Source organism: Anthonomus grandis, chromosome 16 (assembly GCF_022605725.1).
Source record: "Anthonomus grandis grandis chromosome 16, icAntGran1.3, whole genome shotgun sequence".
Classification (NCBI taxonomy): domain Eukaryota; kingdom Metazoa; phylum Arthropoda; class Insecta; order Coleoptera; family Curculionidae; genus Anthonomus; species Anthonomus grandis.
In genome coordinates, this window is record NC_065561.1 from 16,390,573 (window position 1) to 16,404,957 (window position 14,385).

Here is a 14,385-nt window from a genome sequence, read left to right on the forward strand (position 1 = left end):
CTGTAGTAGACGATAATTATTGTTTCCGTTATATAAATGTTGGATGCTCTGGAAGGCAGTCAGACGGGGGAGTGTTCCAACAATCTTCTTTGTCTCAAGCGCTAGAGAATGGTTTATTACCAGCGGGCGGATTCATCGTAGGTGATGATGCATTCCCGCTGAAGGAATATTTGATCAAACCTTTTTCAAAAGTGGTGCTTTCAAAAGAGCAAAAAGTGTTCAATTACCGCCTCTCACGTGCAAGAAGAAACGTTGAGAATGGTTTTGGGATTATGATTAGTAGGTTTCGCATTTTTGAAAAGCCCATAGCATGTTTACCAGAAACTGTTGACAAAATTATCAAAACTTGTTGCGCATTACACAATTATTTGAGGATTACTTCAAGCAATAATTACAGTCCGAGTGGATCTTTAGATGAAGAAGACCTAGACAGAGGTCAAATGCGATTTGGTTCTTGGAGAGATCTTAATGTCAGATTTTCCCCAATGGAGAAATTACACAACAATCACTCTGCAAAATCTGCAAGGAATATGAGGGATCAACTGTGTCAGTATTTTATGGGTGAAGGTGCTGTACCATGGCAGGAGAGAATGATTTTTTGAATTATTTAAATATGTATTTAATGTGAATATACTTACGTTACCAAAATTATCTTAGGTAGGTCTCTTATTTTCTTCCAAAACACGTAGAAACGCATCAATTTCCTTGAACCACTTTATACTGGGGACATAAATATCTGCAAATCCTGCTCCTGACTTCATAGAATCTTTTATCTTTCTTTTCTCTTGTGAATAAGTTAATCTTAAGGCTCTTATTTTATTTTTGATTTCTCCTGCTCCAAACCCTTCGATTCCCATAGTTTTCTCAATCTCTTTGTATGCTGCATCACGGGCTTGTTTATTTTTATATTTCGCAGACCTTATGTCCCATAAACATGGTCTATCACGATACTCGTGTACGAATTTTAATGTTGTCTCTTCACTCCAACGAGACGTCATCGTGTTCCAAAAAAAATCACACAAATTAATCCCAGTAAATTCCTACGACCTAATACACTTCGCTAAACTAGCACAGAACACAAATATATAGTAAACTGTCTACACGTGTTTATTTGGACTTTAGTTGCTGTAAAAAAAAGAGTGGGGGAGCTTACTTGCGCAAGTAAATAGAGAGGTGTTCTATTTACTTTACTAAATTGTTAACTAAATGGCCTACTTGCGCAAGTACTAAATCCAGTGGTTTACATGCTGCAAGTAGCTAAATTTAACTGCTTGATTTAGTAACCTGCTTTAGCTAGTTTACACGTGTACAGCCCGCATAACAGTCGCGAATATACCAGCTATTCGCTGGCATTCGGGAATCATCTCGTCCGTCCCTAAGACCCAAAGGTGCGAAAAAGATGGAATAAGCGACGGGCACACTCACGACATCTCGGGGGCTATGTCAAAGGTTGACGAATCTTCCGGAACAATGCTAGCCCTCGCCGCTAAGTGGTCAGTTTAAGTCCGAATATTGGCGCGAATTTTAAATCGAATTAAACAGTAAGTAAGAAATAAAGTGTAAATAAGTGTTTCTAGTCGTTGTATTTAGTATGTAGGTGATTAATAATTCTGTAATCAGTTGTGTGTTTATAAGTGTGTACAAATACTTAATTTCTCAGTTTATATACCCATTTAGGTGTTGTTTTTTGTAGCTATGGTTTTTCAAGTATTGATATTCAACGTTTATTTATAGGCTAAATAATTATATAAAAAAGTATTAATATTTATTAAAAAATTTATTTTCCATAATTTATATATACCTATGGTATTGTTACAACTATATAATACTATATTTAAAAAAAAATGAATTAAAAAAAATCACAGTTTACTTATTTGGTAAAAAATATTATACATTTAATAATTTTATTATACTAGTTAATATTAGAGCATATGCACACGAATTAATTGGTAAGGTTATAAAATTGTAAAATCGTTATTATATTAAGTATACATGTATTGGTAAATTCCTATATTTTTATGGTATACACACTATAAGTTATACAATAATCCAAACTATTCATTTCGTACTCCTATACTGTTTAAACTAATCGTCATATAGTGGCGTATATAGTTTACACAAATTAAAAAAAACTCAAAAATGTATTTTACTATATAAAATAGTCATAATGCGAACATGCAAGGTGATCAAGAGATGAATAATTTAATGTTCTTATTAAAGGCATACTAACCCTGTAATTTATATGGTGAAAGTTGATAATCTTCTGCTAGACAAATGTTGCATGGATGCAACATCTAAAACTATTGTGAACTGTCTAGGTGATTAGACTACTATAGAAGAAATAGAGTGAAGGGAGTCAATTTTCGAGATCTGGGAATAAAAGAAGCGTTTGCATACATATGCATGTTATTTCTTACCTCAAAAACTGATGCCTGAATGACTGATGCCTGATGACTGAATGCCTACTGAATAAAAATATTGAAATCCAATAACAGGAACAGACTCATTAACAAAGAATAAATTTCAAGTTAAATCATCTCCTTGCGGCACCCAAACCTCTATTTTAATGTTAATCATATCAAATGCCTTGGAAAAGTTTGTATAGATACCATCAACTTGATAAAGCCATGCTGCTGTCTAAAATAAATTTCTTAAGTTGCTAGTTGTATACCCACAAGACTTCATCAGAACAAATTTTGTTGTTACATTTAAAAACCTTCGTCGTTAATTAACTATTCTATTTATTTAACATGACTTGTTCACCTTCATGTTGACATCTTGTTCGCCTTCTAGACCCGAAGGTGAATCCGACATCTCAGGAAAATACATAAAAAGATGGCAAATGTTCTAGAACAATGGTCCACCTAATTAATAAGGAGCCCCCGCCACTAGGAGGCCAGTTTAAATGTGAATATTGGCGCGAATTTTAAATCGAAATAAATAATAGGTAATAAATAATGATTAAATAAGTGTTTCTGTAGTTTTTAGTCATTTTGATTAGTGTGTACGTGTGTAATAAATCAGTTGACTATTTTTATACATCAAAAGTTTCAATTCACACCTAAACGAACAGTAAAAATACTATAGTCCGTAAGTCAAATCGTACTAACTTACATCAAAAATCGTATGTAAAACGTAAAGAATAAAATGGTTTGACTGAATTTTAAAAGACTCCATTTTGCTCCTTTCTTGGTTCAACCAAAATCATTACAAAACCATCAACGTCGTCCATCTCTTTACAAACGAACTTTGCTGCTACAGCAAATCGTCCTGTCCTGGGAGGCGTAAATTTAAATTCACCTTAAAATTAAAACCTATATTATAAAAGGTCTGATTTTAAGATCAGTCAATTTACCTGTAGCTTCTTCCCCAGGAGGTACCGCTTTTACCTTTAACTTAAGTTTCCCTTCTATTCCGGGAGCTTCAATAGTAAACTCCCCTCTTTTCAAAGGTACTGGCAAGGGATTTTCAACTGAAATATCTGCAGTAACTTCTGTATTTTCGATTGGAGTGTCTCGAAGGTTGATTTTTATATCGGGTTTTCTTATTCTAAATATTATCAATATTAACAGACTTATGGTTAAGTTATTTAATTTACTCACCGAAAATCATCCTGAGCATAATACTCAAATTTGGTATCTTCTATGGAAGCCAAACAGGAGACATTAAACGCACATTGATCAATAACTCTTTTTCCATATTCGTCGTAAGAAATTGCGAGTTTAACTTTATGTGTGGAACTTGGTTTGACAATTACACTGAACTGTTCCTTTTTAATGGAATCCCCTATTTTTCCAGTATAGGTTACGACATCAACTCTTAGTATTACTGACACTTTATAAGATTTGCTTGTCGATCTATTTCTCATTGCTAAAGAGACATCGAAAGGTTGGCCTATTTTGACATCATCCAAGAGGTTAAAATGAAAATAGATGTCGTTGAAATCTTCATTTAAGTAATACCTGCATTAAAAGAATAAGATAAATTATTGCTTAAATGAACTGAGTTAATTCGAACCTCGAAAACAAACTTTCAGATTGTTTTAGTGCCTTCAGCATCGTATTTCTTTCTTCTGTAGATCTTTCAGAATATTTATAGGTGTATGTGATATCTTCCCTATCAAAAGTTCCAGGCGCCTTGGTACAGATTAACTTGCCTATTCCATACACATCTTTTCTAAGGAGTTTTAAAGGTTGAGTGGGCCCGTTCCACCTCCAAAAGATCTGGAAGGTAAAATAATTGTCAAAATATCAAAAATTGGGCAAAAATCATGAATGAATTATACCTTATCAGCATTGACTTCTGCAAATAAGAAGTTTGTGTCGTGTGGCCGTAAAATTTCACCGTCTTTTACAGCCACTACCGACGCTGGACCACACCTAAAATTTAATTTATTAAGAAGGTATTTTAAGTAACTGTCAATTTCGCTTTTTTGCTTTGTTAACTGAAAACTAACTGACATATCTCATTCTACCTGTAAATATCCTCACTAAGTTCTTGCGGCGTAGCATCGATCGCTTGCCATCCTGAGTATTCTCTTCCTAAATCAGGACGGGTCATCCAAACCTCATTCCACACGTGAAAATTCCAAACAGAATCCGAATTTAACTCTTCCATTACAGATCCTTTTTCATCCATGAAATAATCGACCGTTAATGAGTTCTGCGTATCATGTGCTGAAGAATAATTTGTTACCGTTCTTGCTGGAATTCCTAGGGCCCTACAAACTAGCAAAACAATATTTATTTCTGTAGAAAACAAAATGCCTCAGTTGTTAAAAAATAAACTGGCAAAGTTAAAAAACTAACAACGGTGCTTAGCTCGTTTAAGCAATTGTATATGCTAAAAAGTAGTAATGCGCAACATTCTGGCATGCATTTGAGCACCGTTCATCATTCCGCTATCGTTTCTAGCACTATTTTCTTACTTCAAATAAACCAATCAAATTCGCCTGGGTATCAAATCAGATGAATGTCACCACGTTAAAAAAATCGTCCAGCATTTTGAGAAGAAATCATTAGAAAGCGACTTGCCTAATACAAGGGTCTAATAACGACGAAAACAATGAGTTACAATTAAGTCACGTCATGTAGTATGTTTAATATAAGAATGACCTTAATTATTGAAACGATCCACGAATATACCATTTGTTCTACGCATTCGGAAAACGTCCGTCATCTAGATTTGAAGATGCAACAAGGATAGAGCAAAGCAGCAATCACGCCTCGTGACATCTCTGGGCACACGTAGAAACTTGGCGATTGTTGCGCCTCGCCGCTAGGAGGCCAGTGGCGCGACTTTTAAATCGAAATTTATAGTAAGAAACAAAAACAGGGTAAATAAATGTTTTTGGTAGTCTCAAGTCATAATGTTTAGTATGTATGTGTATAATTATTGTGTTAAAGATCAAGTGTGTTAATTTGCACCTAAACGAACTGTAAAAACACTAGATTTTGTTACCTACATTAATCAAAAAGTGGAGACGGGTAAATTTTTTAAACTGTTACGATCGATTACGCTACTAAAAAATAGTCAAAAAATATTCTTAGATCATTCACTTTATCAACACCATCTTTCTTTTCTCGTTCTATAAAATACGCATTAAATCTAGATTTAATTTGTTTGCTACATGCAGTTCGTAATGTTTAAGAGATGTTCATTAATTGATCTCCACCTACATCTTACTACTAGAAATAATAAATTTGTACATTTGAATCATCAGCATGCAGGAACCAATATCATTAATAAAAATATTGAAAATAAAGGTGACGATGACCAACCTGAGCTGATATCCACAACAAATGAAAAATATCCCTTAGCTCTCACAATTTCCTTAATTATGTAAGAATAAATCCAGGACAACTAGGAACCACCACTACCATAAACAAGTAATTTATTAGGTAAAACTGTGTGTAAAAATTATATATATGTACATATGTTTAATGAGACCCTGACTAGGAGTTTTTACTTTTGTTTTTTGTGTGGTCTCTTGGAGAAAGAATGGATGATATATTTCTATTTAAGACTGTATGGTTGATTCTGCCAAATCACACACACAAGGCTTTCTCATATTCCACTAGGTTAATGGTAAAAGTATATAATAGTTAATGGAAAAGTCCTGGTTTTTATCCATGTGATAAACGCAATCTTCCAGCAAGAAATCATCAGGCGACTTATTTAAATACAAGCCACAAGGGTCTAATAATGACAAAAAGTCACATGTAATATGCCTTATATAAGAATGACGTTAATTATTGTAACGATTTTAACAGCCACGAATTGGGGAAACATCTCGTCTGATGCCTAGACCTAAAGGTGCGATAAGGATGAAGCGATCGTCGGGCACACTTCGCGACATAAATGTTACGCCTCGCCGCTGGGAGGCCACTGGCACGACTTTTAAATAGTAGGAAACAAATGCAGTGTAAATAAATGTTTTGAGTAGTCTTAAGTCATTGAATTTAGTCTGTACATGTCTAAAAAATTGGTTAACCATTTTTGTGTATCGAGTGTTTTAATTCACACCTAAGCGAACAGTAAAAGCGCTACAATATAACATATTATTCATAAATTAAAGACGGGTCAATCATTTAAACTGTCTAATCGATTACGCTACTAAAATGTCAGAGTAGAATTACTTTTGTTATATTAAATTATCTATACGAATTATGATTTAATAATCATAATTGTCGTGTCAAAGCAATTAGGAAGCCGCCGCTCCGAGATTAAATTGTGCATCTTGAATGAAACAGTAGGTGGGATTGCCTACATTGTTAATTATTTATGGTTTGTTAATATAATATTATGCAGAAAGATACGTAATCTGTTATTGGTTATATACGAATTCCGGTACTGTCCCTTTATGATCTTTCCCGTATAATTTAATACGGCTATTATGAAAAGCGGGCGTCGTCTATTTATTTTGTAAACAGGAGGTCCAAGGTTAACCTTTTGATCTTTTTAAATGGCAACAAATTGAATTTTTGTGTAGGCGGTTAGTGCAATGAATAATGAATTTGCTGAATCGTGAAAGAAATAAAGTAGATCATAACTGAATATTTGTTCGTAGAAAATATGAATATGAAGTTTTCTAAGAAGGACCTATTAGTGATTTTTTATGACACGTCTTTTATAACAAAAAGGGGATATTTCATTCCTTCCACTTTCGTTCTGGTGGCTACTACATGGATTTAAAGGAAACCAAAAACATACTGATACTATAAGACCAGGAGGTTCCTACAACCGAGAAATCGAGTGGAAAATGTGAAGTAGTTTTAGCTAACCAATTCTCCAACGAAACTTCCTCCTTTTAAATCAAACTTTACACACTAGCATAAAGCAAACATTAATTATTAAATAGTTACAAACTTACTCGTTGTCAAAACTCCAGAAAACACCCAGCACTGTCCATACTTGACTGGCTTTTTTTTCTTATAATACTTCTGCAATATCTCCATGCTACCGATCCACTTTGTTGGTGCGGTACCACCGCTATGATCGGTAGACCAATTACCCATCACAGCACCTTCGTCGTCAGCTGAATTTACTGCTGCCGCTAATGCTCTTGTTATTTTAACGGGATCAGATCTGAAATTAAAAGAAATTGGTATACATCAAACAGGTGAAAGGTGAACGGTTTTACCTGTAGTTTCCTTTAACTTTTCCGACAACATGCACTAAATATATAGCACAATCCAGGATATTTTTTTCAAATTGATCATATTTCCATATCACAGGTTTTATTCGGTTGTAGGTTCCTCTGTATACGATTCCTACATCGTTCATCACAGCTTCTTCTCTCCATTCGTCTGATTTCATAAAAACTTGATCGTGTCTGCTCCTAAATAAAAAAAAAATTATAAAGGAACTAAGATGGAACAGCTAGTTCTTACCAAGGGTTAAACAGAATATAAATTTTACTTTCCCAACTATAACTATAAGCTCCATTATTAATAATTCTAGTATCCACATCCATTTTCCACTTGGCTACAATAGTATCAGGGGACGTAAGGACATTAACTGATAAAACATCCTCACTAACAGAATGTATAACGACATTCCAAGGAAGATGCCTATCGGGTTTGTGAAGTAAAGGTACTGCTACCATCGTGCCATTACCATACAAAGGCTTTTCTTCGTCTTAAATAGTTTTTTTTAGTGGGGGGACCAGATAAAGGGACCTAAGTTATGTTACCTTCAACAACAAATATAAAAGATATCCCATCTCTTGACTCATCGTATGGTCTGCTAAGGGTGATATTAAGCTTAAAGTGTTGGCCCCTTCTAACTACCAGCTGAGGGAAATATTCTCTACTCATCAGTTCATACTTTCCTGTTCGATGATGCAGTCCATTTTCTTCTATACAAGGATCGATGCTTCGTATAACGAGGATGTCTGGTTCTTTGATCTTTTCTTCGAATGGGGTGTTATCGACAACTTCATCTGGAAAAAGTCACATAAAAGTCTAATACAGTGAGTATACATTCACTAATGAATTCAGCAGAAAAAAGTTAATTAGTTCAGAAGTTCTACAAGTAGAAATAGGGTGGCCAATAACTGAATTATTTTTTCTTTCTTACATATAATTGAAAAATAAAACCGTTTGTAGATCGATGTTGCTCTTATATGTTCGGAAAACCAGTTTCCAGCAGATTTTTTTAGACCGCTTGGTCTGGTGTATCTAACTCTGATACTTGAGAAGCTGCTATGCTGGTATATCAAAAAGTACTAAGTTACACTAATGTTCGGCAATTTCTTAGATATTCTTCAAAAAATTTAAGATATGAGCTGCAAATTGTTACATTGAAGAAAAATAGACAATTGCACACCATACAGCTGAGCAAAATGGTCTCATAATGAGAAGAGAGTAAGGCAATTGCACGATTTAATCCTCTTAGAGTTTTACTGTAATATTACACAAGAAATTCCAACTGACGACCTTTGACTTCAGCTGAAACCAATGCTTGGATAGAATTTTCAAGTGATCGGAATACAGTTATTTCTACTGAAGCAATTGCATGGGAAAATAGGGAGATTATATCCCAGAACGATTTAGTGAATCTAAATAGTGGTCCCAGCCATGTGAGATGGTGATCACATAGAGGCCAAAAAGATTCAATTTTAGCCAGGTACAACCTAGGTAAATTCGAGATCCCAGAAATACCAGTTGATCTGCACATCAAAGACTGTCATTGATTTCAACGATTTATCTATTTTGATAGTCAAATGGTCAAAAAGGAATGTTACCTTTGCTCTTGGTAATCCTAATGATTTTGTCTCTTGAATCCGAATGCACTGCTGGAAATATATGCAATGCTGAAAATAGATCCTAATTATTTTGAACTGTTACTACAATCTCGGACACCAAAATGGCAATTAATGCTAATATTTCTAACGAAGGCATAGTATTCGGGACCATTCATGAATCAGAAGAGGATATTCTCCATTCCTTGTTTCTTTCTTTGACCAAAACTCATAAAAGGTTATGGAGAAATTGCATACTGTAGTCAACAACAAGTTTTCTGAGTTATAAATAAAAAAATTAAACATCATATGAATAAAAAAATTAAAACTCATTATGCCAAGGCAAATAATTTTAGGTAACTGCATTAAGTAGTTCTTTGGATTTCGTGTGCATTAACAAATTTTAAAAATTAGATTCTACTCACTATTTAATAGAGAATTAACTTTAATCTTCAATACGTACATTTAATACGTAATATGCGTAACAGACCTTGATGACCAGTGGATACTAGTGATGAATGGACAACCCAAATTAAGAATAAAATAAATTAGTCATAAAATTCCCAGCTGAAGATGAGCATTTAAAAAGATGCCTTAAAGGAATCCATTCACCTTGAGTAATTTTATTTTTATTATTTTCCTTGACAACTTACTAAATACGTGTGCATACCTACGCCTCACTTAGGATACCAGTAAAATTTAAATAAAAATTTAGACTTTTGTAATTAAGATGGTGACGTAGTAAAAATAATGTGCATGTGCGTTTGCGAAACAAATGGTAATTTCGTTTTTGCAAGTCTTTGTCTATTTTGTAAAAAGGATGTTGCTACATATATATATATGGGATACTCTTCTGGTGATCGAAGTACATTAATCAAGAAAACTGTATGATGGAGGAGTTATCTGCAGCTGATGATACTAAAGACCTATTCAGCAAATATGCTAAGAGAATACTTTCTGCCATAGTAGAATCATATCATTCAGATTAGAATTCTTATTTACTTAGAAGGATTGAGAGTTATTATGACTTTCTGTACTAATTATTTCACGGGAACTACTGTATACTAAGTATTTTGTGATAGAATTACCTCAGTGTTTCTATTTAATCTTTTATTCCAAAACATCTTTGACAGTTTTAGAAACACTGAAGTTTGTACTGCAAAGGGGTCGTTCTTCATGAGTAGCATAAGTTTAAGAGTGTCACCAATGTGCTTTAGGAGGATCTAACTGGTTGACTCCATTTATACTGACTTCTCTGATAAATGACTTCTCAAAGGCATTTAACAGAGTAAATCATATGCGGCCGAGTAAGAAGCTAAGAAATGTAGTCCAGTTAGTCATCTTTTAGGATTATTGCTTTACTTTAATGGGCATCGCTAATTCCTAATATTCGCAGACTATTTACGATGCTAGAGTATTGGGGCTTTAAGGACAGACTACACAGAACTCTTGATATATTGCTTACAAGACCCTATAGGCATATTTACTTTCCCATCATTATTTATCCTTGGAGTTGCGTACTCTACAAGAAGAAAAATTGAATGGATTAGAGGGAGGTGTCAGACTGGAAACGGAGTTCTTCCAGTAAATATACCATGACTACCAGTTTCACTTGTTCCAATGATAAAATGAAGTTAATTAGACATTTCAATGTAGTGTGTAACTACGTAGGTTTTATTACTATTACGATGTATGTGAGTTTGAGCATTGACCTGCCATAAAGGTTTTGTATTTGACTTCATTGAGAGAATATATTGGCTGATTGGTGCAGTAAGAATTGTCCAGAGCTAAATATTGGTAAACGTTTACAGATGCCTGCAATTAAAAATGTTATTATGTTACAAAAAATTCGGGTATACTATGGGATTATCGAAATAGAATGAATACCGAGCTTTTCTTTAGATACGAAATCCAATTATAATAATTAAAATGTAATTAACTTGTACTAATTTGCCAAAATTAGGCCATAGGTGTCCTAAATGAACGGAATGCGATGACAGTTTATGTCAATCATTAATTAGATGACACTTTTCATGTGTTAATTTGTACGTACTAGTAACGAGAACAATCTATTTATATTCACATTTTTTTTTAAATATTGGTAAAATGAATAATTCTTAATGCATTGGCATGGAGCCAACTAATTGGCACGCGATCATAAAAACGTTCTATATTTGTTTTACAGGTATGCTTATAGAATAAATTGATTTTGATAGTTTGCAGACATCGTTTTAATACTTATTCAAAATGTAAAGAAAGTGGTTTACTTAATGTAGAAAAAGGAAAATTTCACCATCGATCACATCGTTAATACAAAATTTCGTATTATTTTTATGTAGGTTTAGGAGATTGATTTCAATAAATGAGAACAAATCATTGAGTGATATCAAAAAATGACTTGAATTTGATCTTGGGGGTTCATTTAAATGTCAAGGTTCCAATGTCATTAAAACCCTCTAACTTTGATGCAGAACTCAAAAAGAGCGAAAACTTTTACGTGGAATATGAAAAAATTGTGGTGCACTTTGAGTGTAAAAATAGAAGCCCCTCTTGGGTATTAGAGGTAATAGGTTAAATATGGAAAACTCCGTGGGCAACTTGTCGCGACTCGACTCAAACTCTTTCTAAGACTAAGATTTAACTCAACTGTGTAGTGCTACTCCTGGACCAATAATTGGTTATAAAGAGTGTAGAGAGAAATCCATAATAGAGAATTAAATTGATTGCTTTATGACCTCTGGGACTCTTCGATCAATGGTGTTCTTAAAATTGTGAACATAAACCAAATAAGAATAAATACACCTAGATGACAGAAAAAGTTGTTGGGTTCTTTCTCAATAGATAGATAGACAGACAGATGACGATTTTTAACAAATATGAATAAAAATTAAAAATATTTGATCCTCTATTTGAGCATATTACATAGGATAGGATTCTTCACAGTTTTCTATTATTAAGGTAATAATCAGGAAAATGATTAATACATAATTTTTCTACCTTCTCCATCATTTTTGGAGTGAATTTTGGTCTTTCACCTTTAGCATGTATGTAGATTCTGATAAAGAGTGGCTCCAATTGAAACGTATTAAAATACCCTATATACACAGGATTTATATAAATAATAATTAAACTTACCCGTAGGAGATTCAGGTTTAGGTAAGGGTTGTAAAGGAACATCATGTTTCGGCGACCAACTACTTCGAAACCAGGGGAACCGGCGCGGACAACAATTCAGTCTCCGTCTCATATTTTATCACAAATATTCGCGTTATTTGTTTAACAATTAAAATCAATTTGGCGTTAAACCCGCCGACCTTTGCGCAATATATTATATCGCACCGTCCGGCAACGAATGTTAAGTAAGATCCGATTTAAGATCGGTAAAGGCTATATTATGATGTTGACCCACGCATTTCACACTTCTTTACGAAAACATCTTATATAGTGGGAGAAATGTACGAGAATTCTATAGTGAGTCACTTTTATTTTCATTGATAGGAAATCCAGACCGTCTGAGTTATTACTGGAGCCAATTCATCTATTATGAGTTATTTCATTAGTAACAATGTGTACCTAGTATAGGTGTGGTTGGTTGTGCATTTTTTATAGCACTTTATTCGTAAAAAAAATATTTGTTAGAATATTATGCAATGAACTTTGATGCTCGCAGATTAACAAACTGCATAATAGTATTATAGATGAATTAGATAATGCGTATGAAAGAGTGCCTTATTAAAAAATCATCCCCCCACGTTTGCCTTTTCAAAAACATTTGAACGGGCATTGTATGACAGGCCGTTAAGTTATTGAAATCAGAATTCTTTATTCAAAGTCACTTTACACAACATGGTTTCATTAATAGTAGATCTACAGAAACTGCATTACTTGCCCATTTAAATGCGATTGCAGAAGGCCTGGATTCTGAAAAGTGCATATCTTGACTTAAGTAAGGCCTTCATGGTCCATCATGAATGAATGTGCTTCAATCGCCAGGGTTTCATGGTAAGGAAATTGGATGTCTTAAGTTATTTTTATCCTCATTTTCCTCTGCGTTGTCTTCACTTCTTTTTATGTACGTCTGGAATTATTTGAAGTGTTCTTGGTCATTCTGGTCATTTCCTTGCATAGTTTGCTGATGATAAATCATGTGTTGTGACAAGCAATCAAGAGTGGTACTAAATATTGCAAATTTGAGAAAATGCACACGTGGGTGTTATTAAAAATAACAAAAATAAGAATACTGTGACTCATTCTTTTAATGAAATTATTATCCAGCAATCAAATAAATCTAAGTTCTTCGGACTCACTATAAATAAGAACTTAGACTGGTAATCATCATCAGCAGACTTTTCAATCTACAACATAGGAAACACTGTAAGTGAAGGCTCTATAATCCAATTTTTCTATGCTTATATCCATTCCCACATAGATTGCATGCAGAAACAATGCAGATAATATGTGTCACTCAAATAACAATAATTAGGAGTATATGTCATCATAATTAGATCACTGCTCTCCACTATTTAAGAAACTATGTATAATGAAGGCATATTCTTTATTTATATATGTTGTTTTACATATAAAAATTTAAATATTCGTAAATAGAGAAACATGAATTAGTCAATACCTTACAGTGCGAAGACACAGTTCCGCATTGTTTGAAAATAGTCTCTACTACATGTGTATTATAATGTATAGAGGATTTATGCAAGAATAAAACATTCAGTAGAAGAATTTATTCAGTAGAAGAATTTATTGACCGCTCAAATAAATTAGGAGTGTATTTAGGAGGTTTCAGCTGCCTTTATTGCGGATTCATGTAAAACTGAATCGGACGTGTATGAGCTTTTATAATAGAAATGTAAACAAGTTGTAAACAAGAAAGTATATGTTTACTTTATTCTTTTATTTCTCTACAAAAATACAGTATTATTGTAAGAGTAATTCTCTACTGTTGGAGAGCTCATAAAAAGTAAATCGTTTTCTTTATAAATTTAACCTAAATTTGAAGGTAAAAACACAATTTATATGGCTACACAATTATTTTTTGGTGCTAAATGTTTCTTTTGTTATACTATTTTCTGATGCTGCTCTAGTATACTATGAGCGGGCTAAAAGGTATTTTCACGTTTTCGAAAGAA

General features: G+C 33.5%; 2 protein-coding genes across 2 annotated transcripts in view; both read right to left on the minus strand.

The window, feature by feature from the left end:
• Positions 1–14,385, minus strand: part of LOC126745892 (mitochondrial import inner membrane translocase subunit Tim21) — a 580,089-nt gene that overhangs the window by 557,553 nt on the left and 8,151 nt on the right. The window lies entirely within an intron of this gene.
• LOC126745885 (annulin) lies at positions 1,763–12,634 on the minus strand. Its single transcript, XM_050453920.1, has 11 exons — positions 12,380–12,634; positions 8,195–8,443; positions 7,893–8,139; positions 7,643–7,840; positions 7,373–7,587; positions 4,475–4,727; positions 4,286–4,379; positions 4,018–4,223; positions 3,603–3,962; positions 3,356–3,549; positions 1,763–3,300 (listed from the first exon to the last, which is right to left on the minus strand). Exons 1-11 carry the CDS (start codon positions 12,489–12,491, stop codon positions 3,164–3,166), a joined length of 2,265 nt encoding a protein of 754 aa, XP_050309877.1. The 5' UTR covers positions 12,492–12,634; the 3' UTR covers positions 1,763–3,163.